The 22,201-nt window shown below is 56.7% G+C and overlaps 7 protein-coding genes across 7 annotated transcripts; 4 read left to right on the forward strand and 3 right to left on the reverse strand.

Moving 5' to 3' along the window:
- Window positions 1-393: 393 nt before the first annotated feature.
- On the forward strand, window positions 394-4,625 carry BBK36DRAFT_1165933 (Hydantoinase/oxoprolinase; the record flags this gene model as incomplete). Its single annotated transcript, XM_024894838.1, has 3 exons — window positions 394-1,428; window positions 1,485-2,743; window positions 2,813-4,625. The coding sequence occupies 3 exons, from the start codon at window positions 394-396 to the stop codon at window positions 4,623-4,625; spliced, it is 4,107 nt and encodes a 1,368-aa protein (XP_024753006.1).
- Window positions 4,626-7,440: 2,815 nt separating this feature from the next.
- Window positions 7,441-8,580, forward strand: BBK36DRAFT_1188087 (NAD(P)-binding protein; the record flags this gene model as incomplete). The annotated part of the gene is made up of 3 exons (XM_024896561.1): window positions 7,441-7,554; window positions 7,623-8,235; window positions 8,342-8,580. The coding sequence occupies exons 1-3, from the start codon at window positions 7,450-7,452 to the stop codon at window positions 8,578-8,580; spliced, it is 957 nt and encodes a 318-aa protein (XP_024753007.1). The 5' UTR covers window positions 7,441-7,449.
- A 1,377-nt stretch (window positions 8,581-9,957) lies between these two features.
- Window positions 9,958-11,764, reverse strand: BBK36DRAFT_1156256 (adenosine deaminase-related growth factor; the record flags this gene model as incomplete). Its single annotated transcript, XM_024893909.1, has 2 exons — window positions 9,958-10,870; window positions 10,950-11,764. 2 exons carry the CDS (start codon window positions 11,762-11,764, stop codon window positions 9,958-9,960), a joined length of 1,728 nt encoding a protein of 575 aa, XP_024753008.1.
- Window positions 11,765-13,446: 1,682 nt separating this feature from the next.
- BBK36DRAFT_1084477 (hypothetical protein) lies at window positions 13,447-13,914 on the forward strand (the record flags this gene model as incomplete). The annotated part of the gene is made up of 1 exon (XM_024888947.1): window positions 13,447-13,914. A coding segment is annotated over one exon (468 nt), but the record flags the coding sequence as incomplete, so codon positions are not given.
- Window positions 13,915-14,198: 284 nt separating this feature from the next.
- Window positions 14,199-16,301, reverse strand: BBK36DRAFT_1165937 (acyl-CoA dehydrogenase/oxidase C-terminal; the record flags this gene model as incomplete). The annotated part of the gene is made up of 3 exons (XM_024894839.1): window positions 14,199-15,798; window positions 15,860-16,076; window positions 16,205-16,301. The coding sequence occupies 3 exons, from the start codon at window positions 16,299-16,301 to the stop codon at window positions 14,199-14,201; spliced, it is 1,914 nt and encodes a 637-aa protein (XP_024753010.1).
- Window positions 16,302-17,707: 1,406 nt separating this feature from the next.
- Window positions 17,708-18,847, forward strand: BBK36DRAFT_1132892 (DNA glycosylase; the record flags this gene model as incomplete). Its single annotated transcript, XM_024892048.1, has 2 exons — window positions 17,708-18,162; window positions 18,253-18,847. 2 exons carry the CDS (start codon window positions 17,708-17,710, stop codon window positions 18,845-18,847), a joined length of 1,050 nt encoding a protein of 349 aa, XP_024753011.1.
- A 1,454-nt stretch (window positions 18,848-20,301) lies between these two features.
- Window positions 20,302-21,082, reverse strand: BBK36DRAFT_1134301 (hypothetical protein). The gene is given in 4 exon segments (XM_024892259.1): window positions 20,302-20,447; window positions 20,582-20,731; window positions 20,796-20,959; window positions 20,970-21,082. The coding sequence occupies 2 exon segments, from the start codon at window positions 20,720-20,722 to the stop codon at window positions 20,373-20,375; spliced, it is 216 nt and encodes a 71-aa protein (XP_024753012.1). The 5' UTR covers window positions 20,723-20,731; window positions 20,796-20,959; window positions 20,970-21,082; the 3' UTR covers window positions 20,302-20,372.
- Window positions 21,083-22,201: the final 1,119 nt, after the last annotated feature.

Genomic DNA, 22,201 nt, shown 5'->3' on the forward strand with positions numbered 1-22,201 from the left:
CCCACTCACCCAATTTCCTGTATCGCGGCATCGCCAATCAAAGCCTCTCGTTGTCCGACAACCGTCGTCCAGTTCATTAACGATTTCGGAGGCCGAACCCCGCCAACTCATCACCTCTCACTAACAAGCTCACCCCGCCATACCAAACGCTTTAGTGACATCTCCATCGGCAATCATCGCCTCATTGCTCCGGCGCCTCGACTTTCGCCCACGATCTCCATCCGACGTCACTCTTCCACGGGATAATAGTTGCCCTCTGCTCACTAAGCAGCTCGAGTCCATGTATAAAAGAAACCGTCTCCATTGAATCAAATCTCATCACTCTCGCCCCTCCCCCTCCCCCTCATCAGCACTCTACTGTCCGTGATACCCCTCCACGATCCTCTCGTCATCATGGCAACCCCCCCAAAGGAGCGCGGCATCCGCATAGCCATCGACCGCGGCGGCACCTTTACCGACTGCGTGGGCGAGCACCGCGGCGAGGAAATCATCATCAAGCTGCTGTCCGAGGACCCGGCCAACTACAAGGACGCGCCGCTCGAGGGCATCCGCCGCATCATGAGCCATTTCCTCAAGCGCGAGATCCCCCGCGGCGAGGCCCTGGACACGTCCGAGATCGACTCCATCCGCATGGGCACCACCGTGGCGACGAATGCGCTGCTGGAGAGAAAGGGCGAGAAGATTACCATGGTCGTCACAAAGGGCTTCAAGGACTGCTTGACGATAGGCAACCAGTCCAGGCCCAAGATCTTTGACCTGGCCATCAGGAAGCCCGACGTCTTGTATGAGCAGGTCGTCGAGATTGACGAGCGGGTCACGCTGGAAGACTACGCCGAGGACCCGGAGAGGAAAATCACAGAGGCGGACGCCCAAGCGGGCTCCAAGGAAGCGCAGGGCAAAGACCTCGTCAGGGGCCTCTCCGGCGAGACGGTCAGGATACTGAGACGCCCTGAACACGACGACATCAGGGGAAAGCTGCAAAAGGTGTACGACGCCGGGATCCGCAGCATAGCCGTCTGTCTGATGCACGGATACACGTTCCCCGACCACGAGGCTCTGATAGGCCGCATCGCCAAGGAGATTGGCTTCCAGCACATCTCCCTCAGCCACGAGCTGATGCCCATGGTGAAGCTCGTGCCCCGGGCGACGTCCGTCTGTGCAGATGCCTACCTGACGCCCGCCATCAAAAAGTACATCAATGGCTTCCAGGCGGGCTTCGAGGGGGGTCTTGGCACGGAGAGCGTCAAGCACGAAAGGGGACGCAAGGGCGCTCGATGCGAGTTTATGCAGAGTGATGGTGGGCTTGTTGATGTGGACAAGTTCACCGGTCTCAAGGCCATCTTGTCTGGCCCGGCGGGAGGCGTCGTGGGATATGCCATCACCTCTTACGACGAAGAGACAAAGATTCCAGTGATTGGATTTGACATGGTAACTCGCTCATGAACTGTCAAACTTCGCATTCTTCACTAACACGATAGGGATAGGGAGGCACCAGCACAGACGTATCTCGTTACGGAGAAGGCCGGTACGAGCACGTCTTTGAGACCACCACGGCCGGCGTCACCATCCAGTCGCCCCAGCTGGACATCAACACCGTCGCTGCCGGCGGCGGCTCTCGTCTCTTCTTCCGCAACGGACTCTTCGTTGTCGGGCCCGAATCCGCCGGCGCACATCCCGGCCCTGCGTGCTACCGAAAGGGCGGTCCGGCGACTGTCACAGACGCCAACCTCTATCTGGGCCGCCTCCTGCCCGAGTTCTTCCCCAAGATCTTTGGCAAGAATGAGGACGAGGGTCTCGATGTAGAGGCGAGCAGAAAAGTGCTGCAGGAATTGACAGACCAAATCAACCAAGAGACGGGAAAGAGCCTGTCCGCAGACGAAGTCGCCTTCGGATTCCTCACAGTCGCAAACGAGACCATGACGCGCCCCATCCGATCCATCACCGAAGCAAAAGGCCACGACACGTCCAAGCACCGCCTCGCGACCTTTGGCGGCGCCGGCGGCCAGCACGCCGTCGCCATCGCCGAGTCCCTCGGCATCAAACAGATCCTCGTCCACCGATACTCGTCCGTCCTGTCCGCCTACGGCATGGCCCTCGCGGACGTCGTCGACGAGCGCCAGGAGCCGGACTCTTCAGTGTGGGAGGACGGCGGCAAAGTCGTTGCCGAGCTGCAGGCCAAGATGGAGAAGCTCAAGGAAAAGTCGCGCGCGGCGCTCAAGGACCAGGGCTTCGATGACAACGAGATTGTCTTTGAGGAGTACCTCAACTGCAGATACCGTGGGACCGAGTCTGCGCTCATGACCATCAAGCCCAGCAAAGAGGAAGCAGAGGCCAACTACGGTGGCAACGACTGGGACTTTGGCAAGGCATTTGTCAAGCATCATCGGTACGAGTTTGGCTTTACGCTGGACGATCGAGACATCATTGTCGACGACGTGAGGGTCCGTGGAATCGGTAAAAGCTTCCGCCATCAGGAGAAGTCCGTGGACCAGCAGCTCAAGACGATTCAGCGACGGGAGGTCTCGTCCAAGGCGCAGCACAGCGAGCAGGAAGTCTACTTTGAGGGCGGAAGAGTCAAGACGCCCGTGTACAAGCTCAAGGACCTGAGCGAGGGCGACGTGGTCAACGGCCCGGCCATGCTAGCCGACGGAACGCAAACCATTGTCGTAACTCCGCGAACCAAGGCTCTCATTACGGGAACACACGTGGTGCTGGACATTGCAAAAGAAGGCGCCAAGGATGAGTACGTTGAAATATACCCCTAAACAACCCCCTACACACAAAGGAGCTCAACTGATCCCTATATCAACAGATCCCACAGCACTGCAGATGAAGACCGTGAAGTCGACCCCATCATGCTCAGTATTTTCGGCCACCGATTCATGGCCATTGCCGAACAAATGGGCCGCGCCCTCCAGAAGACGAGCGTCAGCACAAACGTTAAGGAGAGGCTCGACTTCTCCTGCGCCATCTTCGACGCCGCGGGCAACCTCGTCGCCAACGCGCCACACCTGCCCGTCCACCTGGGAAGCATGAGCCACCTCGTCCGCCGCCAAGCAGAGATCTGGAAGGGCCGGCTGGAAAGGGGCGACGTCATCATCTCCAACCACCCCTCGTACGGAGGCACCCATCTCCCCGACGTCACGCTGGTGATGCCCGCCTTCGACGCAAAGGGGGAGAAGATCCTCTTCTACGCAGCCTCTCGGGCTCATCACGCCGACATCGGTGGCATCAGCGCGGGCAGCATGCCGCCGCACTCTCGCGAGCTGTTCCAAGAAGGCGCTTCCATCCGCAGCGAGAAGCTCGTCAGCGGCGGGAAATTCGACGAGCAGCGCGTCGTCGAGCTCTTCTACAACGAGCCGGCCCAGTATCCCGGGTGCAGCGGCACGCGCTGCCTCGCCGACAACATCAACGACCTGAAGGCGCAGGTCTCGGCTAACAACAAGGGCATTTCTCTCATCGAGACGCTCATCGAGGAGTACGGCGAGGAAACCGTCCAGTTCTACATGGTCAACATCCAGAAGAACGCCGAGCTGTGCGTCCGCCGCCTCCTCAAGGACGTCTACAAGCGCTTCGAGGGCAAGGAGCTCTCCGCCGTGGACTACATGGACGACGGGACGCCCATCCGGCTGAAAGTCACCATCGACCCCGAGGCGGGCGAAGCAGAGTTCGACTTTGACGGCACCGGCCCCGAAGTCTACGGCAACATCAACGCGCCCCAGGCAATCACGTACAGCGCCATCATCTACTGCCTGCGGTGCCTCATCTCCGAGGACATCCCCCTGAACCAAGGCTGCCTGAAGCCGATCCACGTCAAGATCCCCGAAAAGTCCATCCTGTCGCCCTCCGCGGGGGCCGCCGTCGTGGGCGGCAACGTCCTCACCAGCCAGCGCATCACCGACGTCGTCTTCAGGGCCTTTGAGGCCTGCGCCGCCAGCCAGGGCTGCTGCAACAACCTCACCTTTGGCTTCGGCGGCAACCAGTCCGGCAAGGAGGCCGTCAGGGGCTTCGGCTACTACGAGACCATTGCCGGCGGCAGCGGCGCCGGGCCGGACTGGGTCGGCACGAGCGGCGTGCACGTCCACATGACCAACACGCGCATCACGGACTCGGAGATCTTCGAGCGGCGGTACCCCGTCCTCCTGCGCGAGTTCTCCATCCGCAAAGGTTCGGGGGGCAACGGCCAACACCGCGGAGGCGACGGCGTCGTCCGGGACATTGAGTTCCGCATACCCCTGCAGGTGTCCATCCTCAGCGAGAGGCGCGTCTACCGCCCGTACGGCCTCAACGGCGGCGAGGACGGCGAGTGCGGACTCAATCTGTGGGTGAGGAAGGTGGAAAAGGCAGACTGGGAGCGGTCCCTCAAGAGGCTCCAGGGGCAGGAGAAGGAGGACGACGACGACGACGACGCAGGGCAGCCGGAGTATGAGGAGCGGCACATCAACCTGGGCGCCAAGAACACGGCCGCCATGGCTGCGGGCGACCGCATCATCATCTGCACCCCGGGAGGCGGAGGCTGGGGCAGGCCAGGCGAGGCCAGCAAGGAAAGGGTAAGGGCGGACTTGACCGAGAGCTGGAGGAAGGGTAGCGGTGCGGCGAGAGACGACACTGCTCTGCAGGCTTAGCCATGTAAAACAGTTACAAATAGCAAGTAGAAGGTGTAGAGTAGACGCCGACTTTTGGAAATAATAAGCAATTCACCGTTCCTATTCTCAATAAAAGGAGACGACCAGCTACTGTAAGCTATGAGATGCTGGAGCGTCGAAGGATCCGTAGGAACGCACAATCGGTGCCACTGAGCCGGTAAGCACAAACGCTCTCAGCCCTATCTGCGTTACGATTCGCTGAAATCTGGAAAGGCAAATAGAAATGGCGTCCCAAGATGTAACCAGGCCGCAAACCCCCCCGGCAACGACTTCCGATAGGGGTAACATCAGTCCATCACGGTGCGATTCTTCAACATTTCATGTCGCAGGAATGGGTCTAAACAGCCATTGAAAACCCCCCAAGTCCCTCGCCCAACAGCTCAGAAAAAAATCAAAGCTGGCCATTAGCCAGTAAAATGGTGCTTTTCAGCCTCAGCCCTACCGAGTCAGGCTGCCGATCTCCGATGTGCCGTGGTTGCATCCTTGGCCCCCAAATCCTTCGAAAAATGCGTAGCCGCTGCAAGAAGTGCAGCATGAAATCTCTCTGCATTCTGCACGTTCCCCCGGGTGTGTGCTAGAGCCTTTTGTGACCTTGCATGCTACTCTCTCGCCCTCACTACTCTCACCAATGGCGAGGCGTACCAGATGGAAGGGAAAGGGGGGGTGGTGCTCGTTCCGCAGCCATGGGCACACTGCTGTGAGTGGCGATGCGTGCCGTAGGATCGGTGAACCGGTCTATTTCACGATGCCTCTGGAGGCTTCGCTTCACCCTAACGTCTGGCCCTAGGAAAGATCCGAGCCGCCGGGCTTGTCCAGCCCCACAACGAGGACAGTTCCACAGGGGATTTCTGACGATGTACGAGTCTCTGGCTCTCTAGGACTTTATATGATTTTCATGCTGTAGTTCTCGCTGCTGAATAGTTCCCATCACCAGACTCGAACGGGAGGTGAGCCGTGTCTAGCGCACGGTGATTACGTGCCGCTCGACGAGGGAATATCATCCTCGCCGTAGCTCGTTTCGTCGGTTTGACCTGCATACGGCGTTCGGATCACGTCCGGCATTCGTCGGCCGACTCAACGTCCGAAACGTCCCATTTGTGGACTTGATATCAAGAGGTTGGCGAAACGGTGTCCCCCATACGTTCGTACGCGTACACAGTAAGCAGCCATGAAAGGCTCGTGACGGGAACAGACGCCGTGATCGTCGGGGAACCGGAAACACAACACGCGCATTGCATATTCGCCGTCGTACCGACGGGGTGCCCTGCGTGTCTCGGCTAAATTCGCGATTTTTCTTTGCTTTCCTCTTCCCTGGAAGATGCTCATGAAGCCCGGCCGACCTCCGCTTTCTGCATGATTTGGCTCATCCTAGGCGGCTCTAGATGCATTTGCCAGCAGTAGCGACGCAGCGCTATCATGGCTCTCCGATAGGAGGGGCCTGGGCCTTGAGCAAAGTTTGACACTAGAGTCTGTCGTCTTCCGAGGCTCTTCGGCATCTTGTGATACTCGCAGCTTATCAATGCGGTGGAACGGAGCTCTCTTCTACTTCCTGCTTCCTTGTCGTCTGCCGTTGAACAAACCACCCCTCCCCTCCCCCCTTGTTTTTCGGGGCAGATGTGCTGGATGCTGGGATCCTTGCTTGTGTGTCCACTGTGAACCCAGGAACCTAGTCCCAAGACAGCGGTGGTTGCATAAAATGATAGACAACCTTTTTTTCTCTTGTCTGCCAGCTGACCAGAAGAATGGAGATGGCTTCGTTTACACAAAACCACGTCCCGCCCAATGGGGGTCTCGGCGAAGGGGCCAGCCACGCCACGAAAACGGCCCCGGGTGGCCTCGACCTGAAAGAAGCAATCAAACGCCGGCACTCCATGCCGGGACTGTGCTTGGTTGTCTGGACCGCGTTCGTTCCCCTTCAATGAGATCGCCCGGTAATTCCACTTTTCATCGGTGAGGCGATCAATGTCCCCTTGATAAAGGTCCACCCCGAGGCGGATCAGTCTTGTCTCTCATGCCCCCCCCACCATAAACGCCGCGAGTTGACTGCATCGTGCCCATCCGCCACTCAACCGAGGCGCCAAAAGCTGTCGTGCCCTGATATCACCTGCTTCACAGGCCACCATTCCGTAAACAAAGATGCGGCCTACTCGGGCCTTTCCGGCCGACGGGCCAGCCATATATGCATGCAATAAGGAACCGTCTCATGCTGGCTGTTGCTGCTGCTGCTGCCGCTGCCGCCTTCTGCTGCCCTAGGCACGCACAACGCACCACACACACAGCGGCACAAGTGAAAGGAAGTGTATCCCGAAAGAGAAGAGTGAGAGAGAGAGAAAAAGGCCAGGCTCGGCCAAGGCAGCTCTCCCCCTCCCCCTCCCTCTCATTTCCTCGTTTCCTCCCTTCACCGGGTCTCTTGTGACTCGAGTGAGAGGAAAGCCAGAGGAAGTGTGGCGTATCTGGCTGGGCGATTGCGGGTAGTCTCTCACACATATGTATGTGGCATTTTCCCGCGGCAGGCCAAGACGTCTGTCCCATTCGTCGCTCTGCGCGTCGCATATGCACCGCAATTGCAGCATGGTGTGTATGGGTGAATGTAACGTCGATGTCGCGGAAAATCGAGGCCCCCCCAGTTTGGTATTTATACGCACATGAACCGCACACTATCTCGCGACGGCATTAAACCAGGACGGCAACCATCCAGACACGAGACCCAGGGGAGGAACACACGATTACACGGTCACACCTAACAAGAGAGCGAACACAACAAGGACGGCGGCCGGAATTGGCCGCGGAAAGGGGTACCATCATGATGCGGATTGCAGTCGCCGGCGGACGAGGCCTCGGGTTCCTGCTGGCGACGGAACTAGCACAGGCGGCAAACGCTTACAACGTCGTCGTTCTATCAAGATCTGTTGGGTTTTCCGCGCCACGTCTCCCATCGGGGCCCAGAGCTGTTTGCGTGTTAACCCTGCGACGCAGGCAAGACCCGAATTCGAACCGTTCGACGTCCAAGTTCACGTCGTGGATTACCACGACCACGGCAGCCTTGGGTATGCGCTTCAAGGGGTCGACCTGGTCATCTCGACGATATCCGGCGCCGAGCAGCTCAACCTCATCGACGCCTCCGGGCGCGGGCGCGTCCGCATGTTTGTTCCCTCGGAGTTTGAAGGATCGATCAGTCGACGGCCGTCACGGAACGATCCCCTGGACCGCGGATCGTCGCAAGCCCTCGCCTTGCTGAAGCAGTGGTCCGAATCATCGCGGATGAAATACACCATATTCTCATGCGGCCTCTTCATGGAGCGCTTCCACCCTTACGGACTCGGCAGCACGTTCAACATCGGTCACGGCTCGGGCGTCGGCGGCGCTGGAGAGTTCCTCGTCAACTTCAGCATGGCCACGGCCGAGTATACGGAGCGAGATTCCAAGGGACATTCAGTACGTGTCTGCCTGACATCAGTGTACGACGTGGTCCGGTTTGTCGTGGCAGCCGTCGACCTGGGGCCCTCGCACTGGCCCCAAGAATTCACCATGTGCGGGGAGCGGATGACGGTTCGAGACCTCGTCAACGCATGCAGCACGGCTTCCAATAGTTAGTCTGGCCCCTTTTGCCGCCCAAGATGCTCAGACATCCTTCGGGACGCCCACGCCGAGAATTGCTGGCAGGTGACACAAAGAGCTAACGGAGATGTCGTCAGCGGTGTTTACGCGACATGTGCACCAGTATGCGGAGCTGGAAGCCTACCTCAGCTACTCTGCTCAGCTGTGCGACTATGACAAGGTGGCATACTATCAGAGGCTCCTGGCGACGGCCAACGGGCGATACGACTTTTCCCAGGCAACGCTGAACGAGATCGTCAACCGCAGCAATAGCGTCAATGTCCAGCCGGTCACATTCAGCGCGTGGCTGACGAGCATATGGACGCAAACATTCTGACGGGCAGCCACTGCATGGAGGTTGATTCCTTTCATTTCCCTCTTCTTCCAGTTTTCTTTTCTTTTTTTTTTCCCTTCCCCTTGTTTCCTTGGCATCATCATGTCATGGATTGGACCAGGCGTTGCGTTTGGGCTTGCTTTCTTCTGCAGCCCCTGAGAGAAAAATGGCGAATCAAGTCCATGGGATAAACAGAGCATGGCGCAAACGAGCCGGAGCGATGGAACACGAGAAGGGGGGGGAGAAGATCAAACAAAAAGCGTCACTACCTGCGCCTTGGAGCACTTGCTCGCAATGGCCTGTAACAGATAGACACGAGCCTCCTCCCAGGGGACGAGGAGCACTCTGCACAAACGGTTAGCAATATGGGAACGGATGGAAAATAGTATGATACCCAAATCCAATCTCCACGCACTGCAGCAAGCAAGCCAAGGAGTGACGGGAGCGACCCAGCAAGCGCCGACGACGCCGCACCCAGCCGGTACAAGCAAGCGGGCGAGCAGGCAGGCAGGCAGGCAGGCAGGCAGGCAGGCAAACCTGGCAGCCAGAGGGCTCATTTCCTATTGCTCCGGTGATTCGCCTGCCCGCTGCCGATTGTCTCAGACGCGCAGCCACTCTCCCCGTCAGCACTCACCGGTCGTCGATCTAGTCGCCTTTTCTCCTCTGCGCTGCTGGCAGGAGGCCATTGGACCGCGACGAGTCCGCACAGAAGCCGCCAGAAAAGGCCGTCGAGCGACACGGTCTCACACATGTCTTGGGAGAGGCCAGTTGAATTGTGATAGAAAAAAGAAGGATTGAAGCGTCCAGGGTCTTTTATTTTTGGTGCGAGAAGGGGGAGAAGAGAAAAGAAAAGATCGAGGGCAGGTGATGGGCGAGCTGAAAAAATAGCCCAGGGAGAGGCGGCGGATTAGGAAAGACAGGGACAAGGTTGACGACTGCACCTGCCGTTGGTGGCTGCATCTAAAATACCCCCCGTAAGTAGTGACTGGACCTCGTGAATACAGACAGAGGCAATTGAGGGACAGACAAGAAAGAATACGAGGATTGATACTGATCAATAATGATTGTGCGCTTGCGGTATCTGTGCATGTGAGGTCCCGTGTTCTATGTAGTACTTCCTGTTCTAGCAGCCCAAGGGTCGTATTTTGGCGGCCGTTACGGCGTCTGTATGTCATCACCCAAGGGCATGTTGGGTTTGTGAGGGCAACAAGAATGATGTGGAATGCAGCGGCGTTGAGCTGATTGGGTTGCAGTGCATCAGATCACGATCGATTACATACAATAATAGTATGATGGATATTATCAGTAAGGTAGTCTAATCACCAAGATGTCTATCTGAGCAATATGGATCAAAGCCGGCTACACGGCATACTATTACTACTACGCCTCCTTCTCATCCCCCCCAAACTCCTCCCCAAACTCGTCCACAATCCACAGGCAAAACTTCTCCCACTCCACCTGCCACTCCTTCAACCGCTCCGCCTTGACGCCGCTCCCCAGGCTCGCCTCCCTGACGCCCTTGACCCACTGCTCCTGGTTCTGGTCCTCAAACGTCGACCACCGGACGCTGTTCTCCGCGAGGCTGCCCAGCCCCGCGAGCCCCAGGTTGTCCCAGCCCTGCAGGGCCTGCCAGAAGTCGTGCGACATGCCCGCCGTGTTCTGCCCCAGCATGGCCGGGTCGTCGTTGCACAGGCTGCACGCGACGCCGCGCGCGAGGAGCGCCGGCAGGGGGTGGGCCATGACGGAGCCGCAGAGCCGGAGGACCTCGTTGGAGATGGGGCACGATTCGATGAGGATGCGCTTGTCCTTGACCATGTCGATGAGGAGAGGGTGCTTGTACAGACTGAAGCCGTGGCCGATGCGGCGGGTGCCCAGCAATATGGCGTCAAACAGATTGTTATCCGTGCTGGAGCCGTCGCCGAGCGTCTCTCCGGCGTGAAAGTAAAAGGGCAGGTTGACGCCCTCCTGCGCGCACTGCTTCCGGAACCAGAACAGCTCGGGCAGTAATTTGATCAGCGGCTTCCCCAGGTCCTCGGGCCCGACGAGGTCGTATCCCGCGATGAGATGGGGAAACTCCATCTTCGTTGTGATGCAGTGGTCCATGTTCTCGATTATGCGCCGCGTCTCAAAACTCCGGAGAGTCGTCCAGATGATTGTGAGGCCCCAGAAGCCCTTGCCCTCCTCCGAAGCTTTGAACCTGGTGACTTCCTCTTCGATGACTGTGAACATGTGGCTGTAGTCAGTTTCGCACTCCTCGCGGCGATCACGGCAATAGTCGAGTGGCCATGTGAAGCTGCAGGCAAGTGTTAGCTTCGAACCAGCCCACAAAATCATGCACAAGATATAGCCATGGGTCAGAAGATGTTTCATACCGAAGCTCAGCCCAGTTCACCCCGTCAGCTTTGAGAAGCTCCATCAGACGCCGCAGAAAGGCGCGGAACATGGGCTCGTAGTGTATCATGGTAGCCACGACCACGAAGCACTTGGAAAACTTTTCCCAAATGGCATCGATACCATGGTGCTGCTCATGGCTGTCGACGAGTGAGAGCGTACACCGGCTCTTGAGCCACTTTAGAAACCCCTGCCGCCCGCCCTCGGGAAAGTCGTCGGCCATCTTGGTGAGCAGAAGAAAGGAGCCCGGCTCGTAGCTCGGATCCCATATCGAGCCGTCCACCCGTTCCTTGGCCCGGTACCTGAAGCGCAGCACGGCGTTTTCCCTCGCGTCTTCGCTGTCCAGCGGCACATTGCTGGTCATGTGCATGCCGGGGGTGTTGAGAAGCTCGTTGAGGATGAAATCAAAGTCCACCATGGCGTCCATGTGGGCGTGCAGCAGGCTCCCCTTGGGCATGCGGCGCACAATCTTCCACAGCTTCGTCTTCTCCATGCGCTCCTTGGCCATCATGAACATCATGCCAGGGAAGATGCTCGACTTGGTCTCCCGCGCCAGCTGCTCCTCGACGCCGGGCGTCCAGATGGTCGCCTGTTCATGGGCGCGGATGCGGTCGACGATGGCGCAGGCGCGTCTGGCGATGGGCGTCAGCGACTTGCGGAACGACGCATCCGCTCTCGTCTCCTTCTCCTTGCTGATGAGGCTGTCGCGCCCCGTCAGATACTGCTGCAAAAAGGGATCCGACGTGGACGGAATGTCTCGCGACAGCTCCTCCCAGAGCTCGTCAGCCGTGGGCATGTTGGGCGGTTGTTGTTGCACGTGTATCGCAGTCCCAGCCGTCACAAATGCTCACGAAAGGGAGGTTGGATAAAGGGGGGCGAGAGATGAGGGTATGAGACGGTATTCAGGGTGATGAGGATGAAACAGGATGAAAATAGGAGAAGCACGGCATAAGAAGTGCAAAAGCAGACCGCCTCTGAAATGCGGAGTCGTGGGCCGGTTATGCAGCCTTATCAGGGACGGAATCGGCGCCGAGGCTGCCTGAAATCCCGGCGATTCGTAGCTCCGGGCTCTCGGCCGGGGCCGTTGATGCAGACGATGAATAAGGCAGCAATGAGTCACGGCTGAGGGCTCAGTTCAACGATGTTTTCTATGTTGCTCGACCGGACGGCTGCGGTGAAGATGCGTGCAAGAGCTGGCCCTGTTCGCCCTACGCAAGCCGTGTCGACGTTAGGATATTCACGGCTAGGCTCGCCTGTGGCTTGAGTCGTGCTAATACTGTTACCGGTATGAGGGGAGGCCAGATGAAGGCAAAGCCGGTCATACATACATAATGCCTTTTGCCATGTGAAAAGCACGCTGAAATTGCCCTCGGCCTCTTCATTTGACCCAAGTCAAATAAGATGAATGTCTCATCACCCCACACTCAGCCCATCATTTACAGGGGGGCATTTTACTGTCCAGCTTCCCGCCTTACCACAAGCAATCATCAGTCCTCAGAGTAATACGGCAACTTGAGGTCCGAATTATAAACAACTCGGCGGTGAAACTGCTCGCCCGATCGTTTGGTCAATCTCTATCTCAAGCTTATGTACAGCCAATCATGTTGGCGCAAGATTACCATTCGCCCATTGATTCCATCCTCCAGCCGTGACAGACCGAAAATCACATCCAGACCCCTGCAAGCAAAACAAAACAGCCATTCGGAGCCTGTAAACCCAACATCTTCCCCTCACTAACAGAATCCCTCGTCCATCACCACAACAGATGAAACTTTTCCAACCCAGCCAGTCACGTCTCTTGGCACGCCTGTTGATCGAGATGCATGTGCCTGTAAAACAGGGGGGAGGGATACGCTACCGAGGAAGAAGCTAGACATGCTCTCGACGCTGATTCGCCATCCGGCACCCTTCCCCCATGCTGTTCGGGGCATATCACAGGCTGACAGGGCGCTTACAGCCTCTTTTTCTGCTCCTCCAACAGCCGAGACGACTACAGTACGGTTCTCGTCCCTTGTTCTTTATTCCGCTTGTGGAGCTTGGGTGTGTTCAGTGCCATTCAGATGTCTCGGTATGCCATGTGCTATGACCGTTGTGATGATGGCTTTTGTTCGAAGATTTGCGGATGCCGAAATGTTTTTAGCTTCCCTTGTTCGGCCAATGTGACGAGTTGAGCAGAGATCTTCTCCCAACGCCCTTGTGCAGCCGGTGATGTGACCTAGCGTTGGTGAAAGTCAAATGATATGACTCTAATTCTATCGTGATCCAAGTATAAATGGCCTCTGATTTCCTCTGTTCAAGGAGTATCTTGAAGTTGCAATCACCTCGCTGAAGCTCCTACACAACTCCACATATATCTCAACTACAAAGCATACGGCACTTGAGATATCAACATCATAAAATATATCAAACACCTATACAAGTCACCACCACCGCCGCCCAAACTACACAATGCTCTCCTCCAGACCCCTCCTCCTCATCCTCCTCGCCTCACTATCCTCCGCTGCCGTCATCCCGAGGAGCTACGACGTTCCCCCCGGCTACTGCTGCTTTACCCTCTCCGACCCGTCCACCGGCAAAACCATTCAGCAGAACAAAGAATACGGCTTCCTCTACTTGGACGCAAACCAGCCAAAAGGATGGTACTGCTTCAACTCGGCTGACTCACGACCCATTCTGTGGGATGACTTCAACAACGCTTGCATCATTTCCTGGGATGGACATTTCCAGTGTCTTGATCCTACCCCCGGTGACGATACGTGGACGCTAGGTAATAGCAGCAGCAGCAGCGGCAGCAGCTCTTTGTTGCTGCATGATAGCTCTCCGACCTACCAAGCGTGTCCTAACACGACCGGGGGCGAGATCATTGAGTCTGGAGCTCCGGCAGCGGCTGGATGTAGGAATATCCAGTTGGAGGCTACTGGTCTCGAGGGAACATGCTCGAGCTTCACTCCATGAGACTCTCTGGCGAAGCCTTTTGGTCCTTTCTTAGCCCCTGAGAAGGTACAGAGCTTGGAACGGGATGTAAATGTTTGTATTATCAACTTCTTTCATGTACATATTTAAGCACCTACCAAGTGCAGCCAGTTCAGAACATTTCCAATATTTCAGGCTTAAATGCAAGCCAAAGCATATACTTACCGCCAAAGCAATGTAACGCTGTGACCAATTCCCTATCCAAGATATCAAGACAATGCCCTCCCTCAACAAACACCCGCCCCATTCCAGTCTGTTCACAATTTCGAAATCTCCCTGCTCACAGCCTCCGCCTCCTCAACACCATACACAATGGCCAGGTCCCTCTTCAGCTCCTCCGCGGTCGTATCCCGCTGCCGCTTCTCCTTGGCAAACTTGTCCTGAACAAACCGACGGAAGATCTCCTTTGCCGCCTCATTCCCGTCCGTACTGGCATCCACATAGAGCAGCAAGGAGATGAGAAGTTCGGCAATGTCCCACAGGATCTCCCTGCCCTCGCCGACCAGGTCGCCCTGCGTCTTGTCGTCAATGTACCACCGCAAGGCAGACCACTTGGAGACGGGATCCCATTCGGAGGGCTTCTTGACGGCGTCGGTCTGGAGCTCATACGCATTCTTGATGAAGTTGTCAAGGGCATCCAGTGACCGGGTCCCCGACTGGGGGTGCTTGAGGACGCGGATCATATCCGTGCACAAGACGTCAGTGGTGCCCTCCCAGATGGGCAGAACGCAGCAGTCGCGGTAGAGGCGGGCGATGTTGAGGTACTCCTGCTCTTCGTTGACGAGATAGCCCACGCCGCCGAGCGACTCCATGCACGAGTAGAGCAGCGGGACGGCGGCCTTGCACACATACGCCTTGGCAAGTGGCACGACGATGCGCAGGAGAGGATCGATGTAACGGGGAGCCGGCGTGAGAGCGGCCAGAGCTGAGGTTGGCGGCGTCGCCTCGTGCTCCGAAATGCCCAGGAGATAGCCGCAGAAATTGCTCAGGAGCATCAGTCCGTGATACTCGGCGGTCAAGTTGGACAGGGTGCGCATATGCAGCGTGCTCTCCGTCAGCTTCATCCGGGCACCGCGACCAGCTCCGACCTCCCGTCGACGCGCATATGCCCTGGCAATACCCAACCCCCGACCAACGTAGCCGCAGGCCGTGATGACGTTGTGGATTCTGGTGAGAGTCAAGATTGTGCTAATCTCCTGAATGCCCCTTCCCTCTTCACCGATCAGCCAGCCGCGCATGTCTTCAAGCACGAGCTCGGCAGTGGGGAGCGACTGCGTGCCCAGCTTGTTCTTGAGCCGCTGGATCCAGACGCCGTTAAGTCGAGTTCCGTCAGACTTGGGGTTTCCGGTCATGGTCTTGGCGGTAGGGTCGTGGCGTCGCATGGGCGCAAAGAAAGTGCTGAGCCCGCCGTGCGACGTGCGTGCGAGCAGAACGGTCATGTCGGAGTCTGTTGCGGACGAGAACCACTTGAAGCCGCTGATGCTCCACGGGCCGAGGGGTATCTTGCCTTCTCTGGACGCGAGCTGGCCCTGGGCTCCTTCGGGTTTGTAAACAGCCACGGTCTCCGTCTGCGATACGTCGCTACCTCCAGAGCGTTCCGTCATCCACTGGCCGCTGGTCCAGGCAACGCTCGGGTCGCGAGAAATGAGGCGGCGATAGGCGTCTTCAAAGACCTTGCGCTCGGTCTCGGTGAGGCGTCTAGACGCTAGATGCTTCCTCAGCAGAGCAGCCGCGCCATCCTGCATAGCCGACGGGCAAGTCACGTTGGCAGACGAGGCCTCCCAGAGATGCAGGCGCAGATATTGAAGAGGGCGAGAGAAGGCGCCGTACGGCGTGTCGTAGCCAGTGGCAACGATGCTAAGCGGCATACCATTAACAACTGCACATGCAAGAGTACACCGGCTGCTTCAAAACTTACCCCCTAGACAGGCCAAACTTCTGCAATTGACGCCATCCCTCGCCAGTCACCAGCTCGCCTTGCAGCCTGCCAAAGGCATCTCGGCCACTACCTTTGAGGTAGGGCTTGTTTCGCTCGGCATCCGTGATCCAGGCAAACACCTCGTCCGAGAGGACATCCCTCCCCAAAGCAGCAACTTCAGCCTCGACTTCGGTAATCACGCTGAAAGGGAGAAACACTTTAGGATATGCTATGTCAGCGAGCCAGTTGCAAGGGTTGGGCGGCAACGAGCCATCAATTGTCCTTGTGTTGATATTACAGTGGACATGTAATAAGATGCACAGTCTTGAGGGAGCCTTCACTCACGTTTGAAGCATCTGCGAAAGGAAACATCGTCATAGAACTGGTTCGGCAATATCGGGGCGGGTTGGAAGAAACCCTTGTTCGCCCCCGAGGGCTCCATGATGAGACGCGAGTAATGCTACCAGGAGGCACAGGAGCAAGCAAGCAAGCAAGCAAGCAAGATCTGGGGTTCGCGTCTGTCGCGCAGGGCAAAGATGGGCAGGGAGACGAGATGAACGGCCGGGGATCTGGCTGCAGGACGAGAGGAGGCAAACAGAGAGATGGCGTGCATACAATGGAGCTGTACGAGTACTTGTATGAGCAGCGAGCGGCAGAGCGCACGAGAGGGTTTGGCGGCAGAGAGTTTAATTGCCCAGCTTACCATGTAAGATGCAAGTTTGTCGGGCTGAGTTCGTCGTTGGCGGGTCGTTGGACGCGGGTGGAGAGACTGGGGGTCAGCCGAGGCCCAAGCGGGAGCAGCAGGCGATTGACGCAGCTGAAGACAGTGACGGAATATTTCCGTTGACAGCGAACAAGCCAATCTCGATGATGTTAACGAGAGAATATATACAGTTGCGTAATATGATATGATATGAGAAGCAGTTTTTACATCGGGAGCAGAACAGAACACAGGTAAACAAGCTTTGGGTACTGCACGGAATACGAAGTCGAGCTTAAACACCCGATATCACATGGTCCACAGGGAAAGGTTCACGTTCACAGTCGTAAACATCATCTATCAAGTCTATATCGTGGTTACCTTAGAACACAAGAAGTATATATCGAGATTAGATGACAAGAGATGGGTACATCTCATTGATCCCTCGGGCACTTATAGAAAAGACCTTGTCGTGTCGAAGTCGAGATTGATGGGTAAAGGTCAAATACTCTCGTCAACCTCTGCTACAGCACTATGTACCCTGCAATCATTATCAATACGCCGTTGAAAGAAATTAAGAACTTGACCTATACACTAGGCTAACCCAGGGCAGATTCATCAATCCATATCTTGTGTAACCCTCGCCGTTGTCCCTTCTATCTGGAGGCAAAAGCCGGACAAAAGACAAGTCCGTGTGGGTGTCAATAGCGGCCCCATCCTCGTGCAGCTGCCCCGGATTTTGCCAATCTACCTAGGTAGATTCTCACACCTTCACGACTTCTTTCAATTTCTCACCCCCTTGAGCCATCTGGCCTGTCAACCAAACCCACACCATGGCCGTCAAGTGAATTGATTCGACAATGCGCACTTCACGGATCTCAAAAGATACGGCCAAGCTCCTCAGGCGCGCCGCAGATTCCCCCTCGCCACCGCGACGCACGACGCGATCCTCCCTCGCCCGCTTCGCCCTCAATGCGGCCTCTTCGAGCGCGACGACGAGCGTGAATGGCGCCGGTTCGCAGATACCCGACATCGAAGACAGTGCCAGCCCGCCGCCATGGAAGCGAAGGAGAGGCTCCGATGCCTCGTTCTCCGCCGAAATGGCCAAGGCCGAGTTCGACGAGGACGACGACAACAAGCTCGACGCCATGGCTGCGGCCCCCTCGAGGAGCTCAACCCGCCGTGCTGCCGCTGCTCCTGCTCGCGCTCGCAAGCCCGCGCGCAAAGTCGCGGATCCCGCAACCGGCGAAACGGTCATCTCGCCGCCGTCCGACTGGGAAGAGATGTACGACGTGGTGAGGAAGATGCGCGCCCCCGGCGGCGTGGCTTACGGGGCGGCCGTAGACACCATGGGCTGCGAACGCCTAGCCGATCCGAACGCCTCGCCAAAGGACCAGAGGCTGCACTCGCTGATTGCGCTGATGCTGTCCAGTCAGACCAAGGACACGGTCACGGCAGTGGTGATGCGGAGGCTACAGGCGGAACTGCCGGCATGCAAGCCGGGTGCCCCGGTGGGCTTGAACCTGGACAATCTGTTGGCGGTGGATGCGAACCTGCTCAATCAGATGATTTGGGCGGTTGGCTTCCACAATAATAAGACCAAGTTTGTCCACCTTTCCCCCCCTCTCCTTGTGCATCTACATACGTGGGGCCACGTGGATGGCTAACCGTTGTTGTCTCTTTCTCTACGCAGGTACATCAAAAGAGCCGCCGAGATCCTCCGCGACGAATGGAACGGCGACATCCCCGACACCGTGGAGGGCCTCACGTCGCTGCCCGGCGTAGGCCCCAAGATGGCCTACCTCTGCCTGTCGGTGGCCTGGAACCGCACCGAGGGCATCGGCGTCGATGTGCACGTCCACCGCATCACCAACATGTGGGGTTGGAACAAGACCAAGAACCCGGAGGAGACGCGCCTGGCCCTGCAGTCATGGCTGCCGCGGGACCGCTGGCGCGAGATCAACGGCCTGCTGGTGGGCTTGGGGCAGAGTGTGTGTCTCCCCGTGGGACGGCGGTGCGGCGAGTGCGATTTGGGGCTGCAGGGGCTTTGCAAGGCGGCGGAGAGGAAGAAGGTGCTCGAGGGGAGGAGAGTCAAGACGGAGGTGGTTAAGGAGGAGGTGTCCAAGGGGGAGGGGGCCGAGGGGAAGACGACGATCAAGACGATCAAGGAGGAGACGGTCAAGGTTGAACAGGAAGACCTACCTGGAGTGAGCGGTGGGAGCACAGCGGTCAAGGTTGAAGCCATCGTCAAGGAGGAAGTGAAAGTCAAGCAAGAGCAGGACGACTAAGATGACGAGCCCCCCGTCGTATAGGCGGCAAACACATGGCGCCCGCAGATCAATCACCAACCATCCGTGGAGTGTTTTTTTGCGGTCTGCTGCCACGTAGCACAACAACCACATGTAAGCGCATTACTGGCCTTTTCCTCCTCATGTCTGCTTCTTAGTTTCTTGCAGCAATCTCATTTGGGGTGAATAGAGAGACAATTTGTATGATATAGCGTTCTGAGCTGTACGAAGTAATAGATTAGATAGACAGCGCACCGCAACAACACATCGGACTATATTGTCTTACAAAAATGTGCGGTTCGTGTATGCGATGATGGGATGCACTGCCCAGTCGGATGGCAGTCACTCACTAATTCTCTCTGCATCTTGGCATGTGAGAGAGTGTGTGTGTGTGTGTTTGTTATGCTGGCTTATCTCGCCCATACGTGACAACCCCGTACACATCGCTTTGACGGAGGGGGGAAAAGACAGGGGATCCGTCACAATGCACTTTTTGACAAACTTCGGTCCGCAGCTACATAGTACACTGTAGATGAAGAGCAAACCACGTCAATGCTGATGCCCTTTTTATTGCTTTTTTGCTCTCCATCTTTCGGGGGTCAGTCGGAGGTTGGGCGGGCAAGCAGCCGAAATCACCAGCCCCGCCGAAAGTTGGCAACATACGATAAAAGTACAATCAACGACATTGGACATGGGGTGGTGGAAGAGGTTGACTTTTTTTGCTTTTTGATTTTGAATTGCTGATGATCATGCGGATGCCCAAGTCAAGTCAGTCTGACGAATGTGTTATTGATGATGACAAGATGGGGGTGGCCCTCCCATTGCCGAGCGCCGGGCGACAAAGAGAGGGATATGCGCCACCTCACGAGCCTCTTGCGTCTTCCGGATGCCGCATCACGGCATTTACCGGCGATCTGCCTGGGGGGAACGCCGAAATGCTCAAGATACGGTCAAAGCACACACGGTTTTGTGATTTTATGATGTTTGATATTCTTTCTCTGTTATTGCGGGTAGATGAAAGTTAAAATGACGAGAAATAGCTTCATGTGTAAATCAACAACCGGCTCCCAAATGGTTTCCCCTAGAAGATATGTACCCCAATACTCCGTTGCGATAAGACTGTTTCGACTGGAAACAGTTGAAATGGAAGCATGAAAAGTAATGGAACTCGCAGTATACACAAAAAAACATGGAGAGGGCGCTGATTAAAGCAACCCGTCTCCTCTGCTGGGGTTGATTTCCTCCTCTTGAAAGCGAGGCCGATCTCCCGGGTGCGTAACCCCGATTTCGCCTCCCCCCTTACTCCGAAGAGTGTGTAAGAGATTGATTTGTTTGTTTTAATTCATGTAGTCATGATATGTGAAGTATTCGAATCACGCCCGCGGACGTAAATTCATGATGGTGAAGGAGAATGGCGAAGTATAGGCGATGCGGTAATTAGAGCGGTCCGGGGGGGTTGGTGTTGGACGATGGCTATCGGGGGGGCGAGGAGGAGGTTGCAAGGATGTGGCGGCCTGATGGTGGTTTAGACGCCGCGGATGACCTGGGTCCGCTCCGCCTCCAGCTGGGCAGCGTTGCGCGCGTGGGACTGCTTCTTGCACTGCAGATCGACGTTTAGCAGCTGGAAACAAGGGAAAACGACGTGGCAGGGAGAGAGAGAGACCGAAGTGGCCTGAGGTGCGTGCGATGGGATTCACGGGGGAAGGGGAGGGGGGAAACGCAGATGAAACGTACGTCTTCCAAGCCACTGCACTTGTGATCCTCCAACAGACGGTGCTTTCCGCAGAAGTGGCCGTTGCAAAAGGTGCAGTCGCCGACGATGCGTTGAGCAGGCTCTCGGCACTCCTTGGCGGTGCAGCGGAGCTTCTTAGGCATGATGGGCGAGAAGTTGAGAGATAGAGAGAGAGAGAGAGAGAAGAAGAGGCGACGATGTGAGGAGTTGGGCGGCAGCGGTGACGGCTCTTTGTCGTGTGACGCCTTTGTTACTCGCAACGAGTGGTGAGGTTGTTCCTTGGTCCAAGTATGAGGGCGAAAGGGGGGGGAAGAGAAGGCTGGAATGGAACCGGACGCCCGTCGGGATATAAATACTTTCCAAAGAGACGAAAGGAAAGGGCGAAAAAGGAACGCAAGAGACTTGGTTTATTCGCTGACGGAAACGACGCAAGGAAAACCTGGGGGGCCTTTTTGAGTCAGCAAACGCTGCGCCGAACGGCGGCGACGGCGCGAGGCTTTATATGCCAATCCCGAGGCGAACGGCGAACGAAACGCAACGACCAACGCCCCCAAGACCAGACCATGGCAAGACATGGACCCCCAATACGTGACTTGTATGTACATTGGGAGTGCGTGGAGTGTGAGGGAGGCAGCGGGACTTGGACGGGGGGGCGTGTGGTTTTTGGCCCATTTTGCCTCCCTCCCCCCTCCGGGTCTTTGTAAACGCACACACCCCTTGGGTTTTTCGTACGAGTTTACTAAGGGCTGGAGCTGGGGGATGGGAATTCGATGGCTTTTTGGGCGCTATCTGGGACCAGCTTCAAGTCCGTCCTTCCCTTTAGACGGGACGAGAAGGCGGTGGAATCTGGCTGAGGGGGGGCGTGGGCGGGCGTCTTGGTACAAGATAGTACCGGCGAAAGGGCTGGAGGTTTGGTAATGAACGGGCGTTTTGTAATACATACGCTGTTGTTGCTTAAATGCCGAATTCTACAGCCTTCCATCTATTCTCCGCCTCTATCTGATACTGTACTGTGTTACAGTACTTTCGACATCTCCGTGATCGCCTCTCCGTGTCTCTCTCCTCGGTATGTGAAAGGTAGTCAAAGGAATTGGGCTTCTTGCTGGGTAGAGCAGAGACCGCCTCAGCTGGCAGAATCAACTGATCAGTTTGGCACCCAAAAGAGGGCGGCCGGGGGGTTGGACGGTGGCGGGTCCCCGGAAAGAGGAGAGAGCAGCAGCTGAACAGGTTACGTGGGAGTGTACATTTGCGTTTACCAGGGCTGCCGGTACACGTGTGAATCGACTTATCGGCGCGTGTACGACTACCTGGCTCTCCAATTGGTACTCAATAAGGTATGGCAAGTCGATACCTTAATGCTCGAGCGTCAAGCAGAGATGGAGAGAGCGAGATACGAACCTCGTCAGTCAGCCATCAGTCCATTTTCCAACCAGGAGCCCGCACTGACTTCGGGATGCTCGCACCGGCTGGCAATGTGACCCCCCGGCACGGATACGACAGTTTCAATGTATACCCCAAGTATATAAGGTAGTTCGTACCACCAGCCTCTTTCGGGGTGTTTTGCTCTGCTTTGCTTTGCTCTGCTTTTTGCTCACTGTGCTGCTGTGCTGCGCTCAAAACGC

This window comes from Trichoderma citrinoviride (genome assembly GCF_003025115.1).
Source record: "Trichoderma citrinoviride strain TUCIM 6016 unplaced genomic scaffold BBK36scaffold_2, whole genome shotgun sequence".
Lineage (NCBI taxonomy): Eukaryota > Fungi > Ascomycota > Sordariomycetes > Hypocreales > Hypocreaceae > Trichoderma > Trichoderma citrinoviride.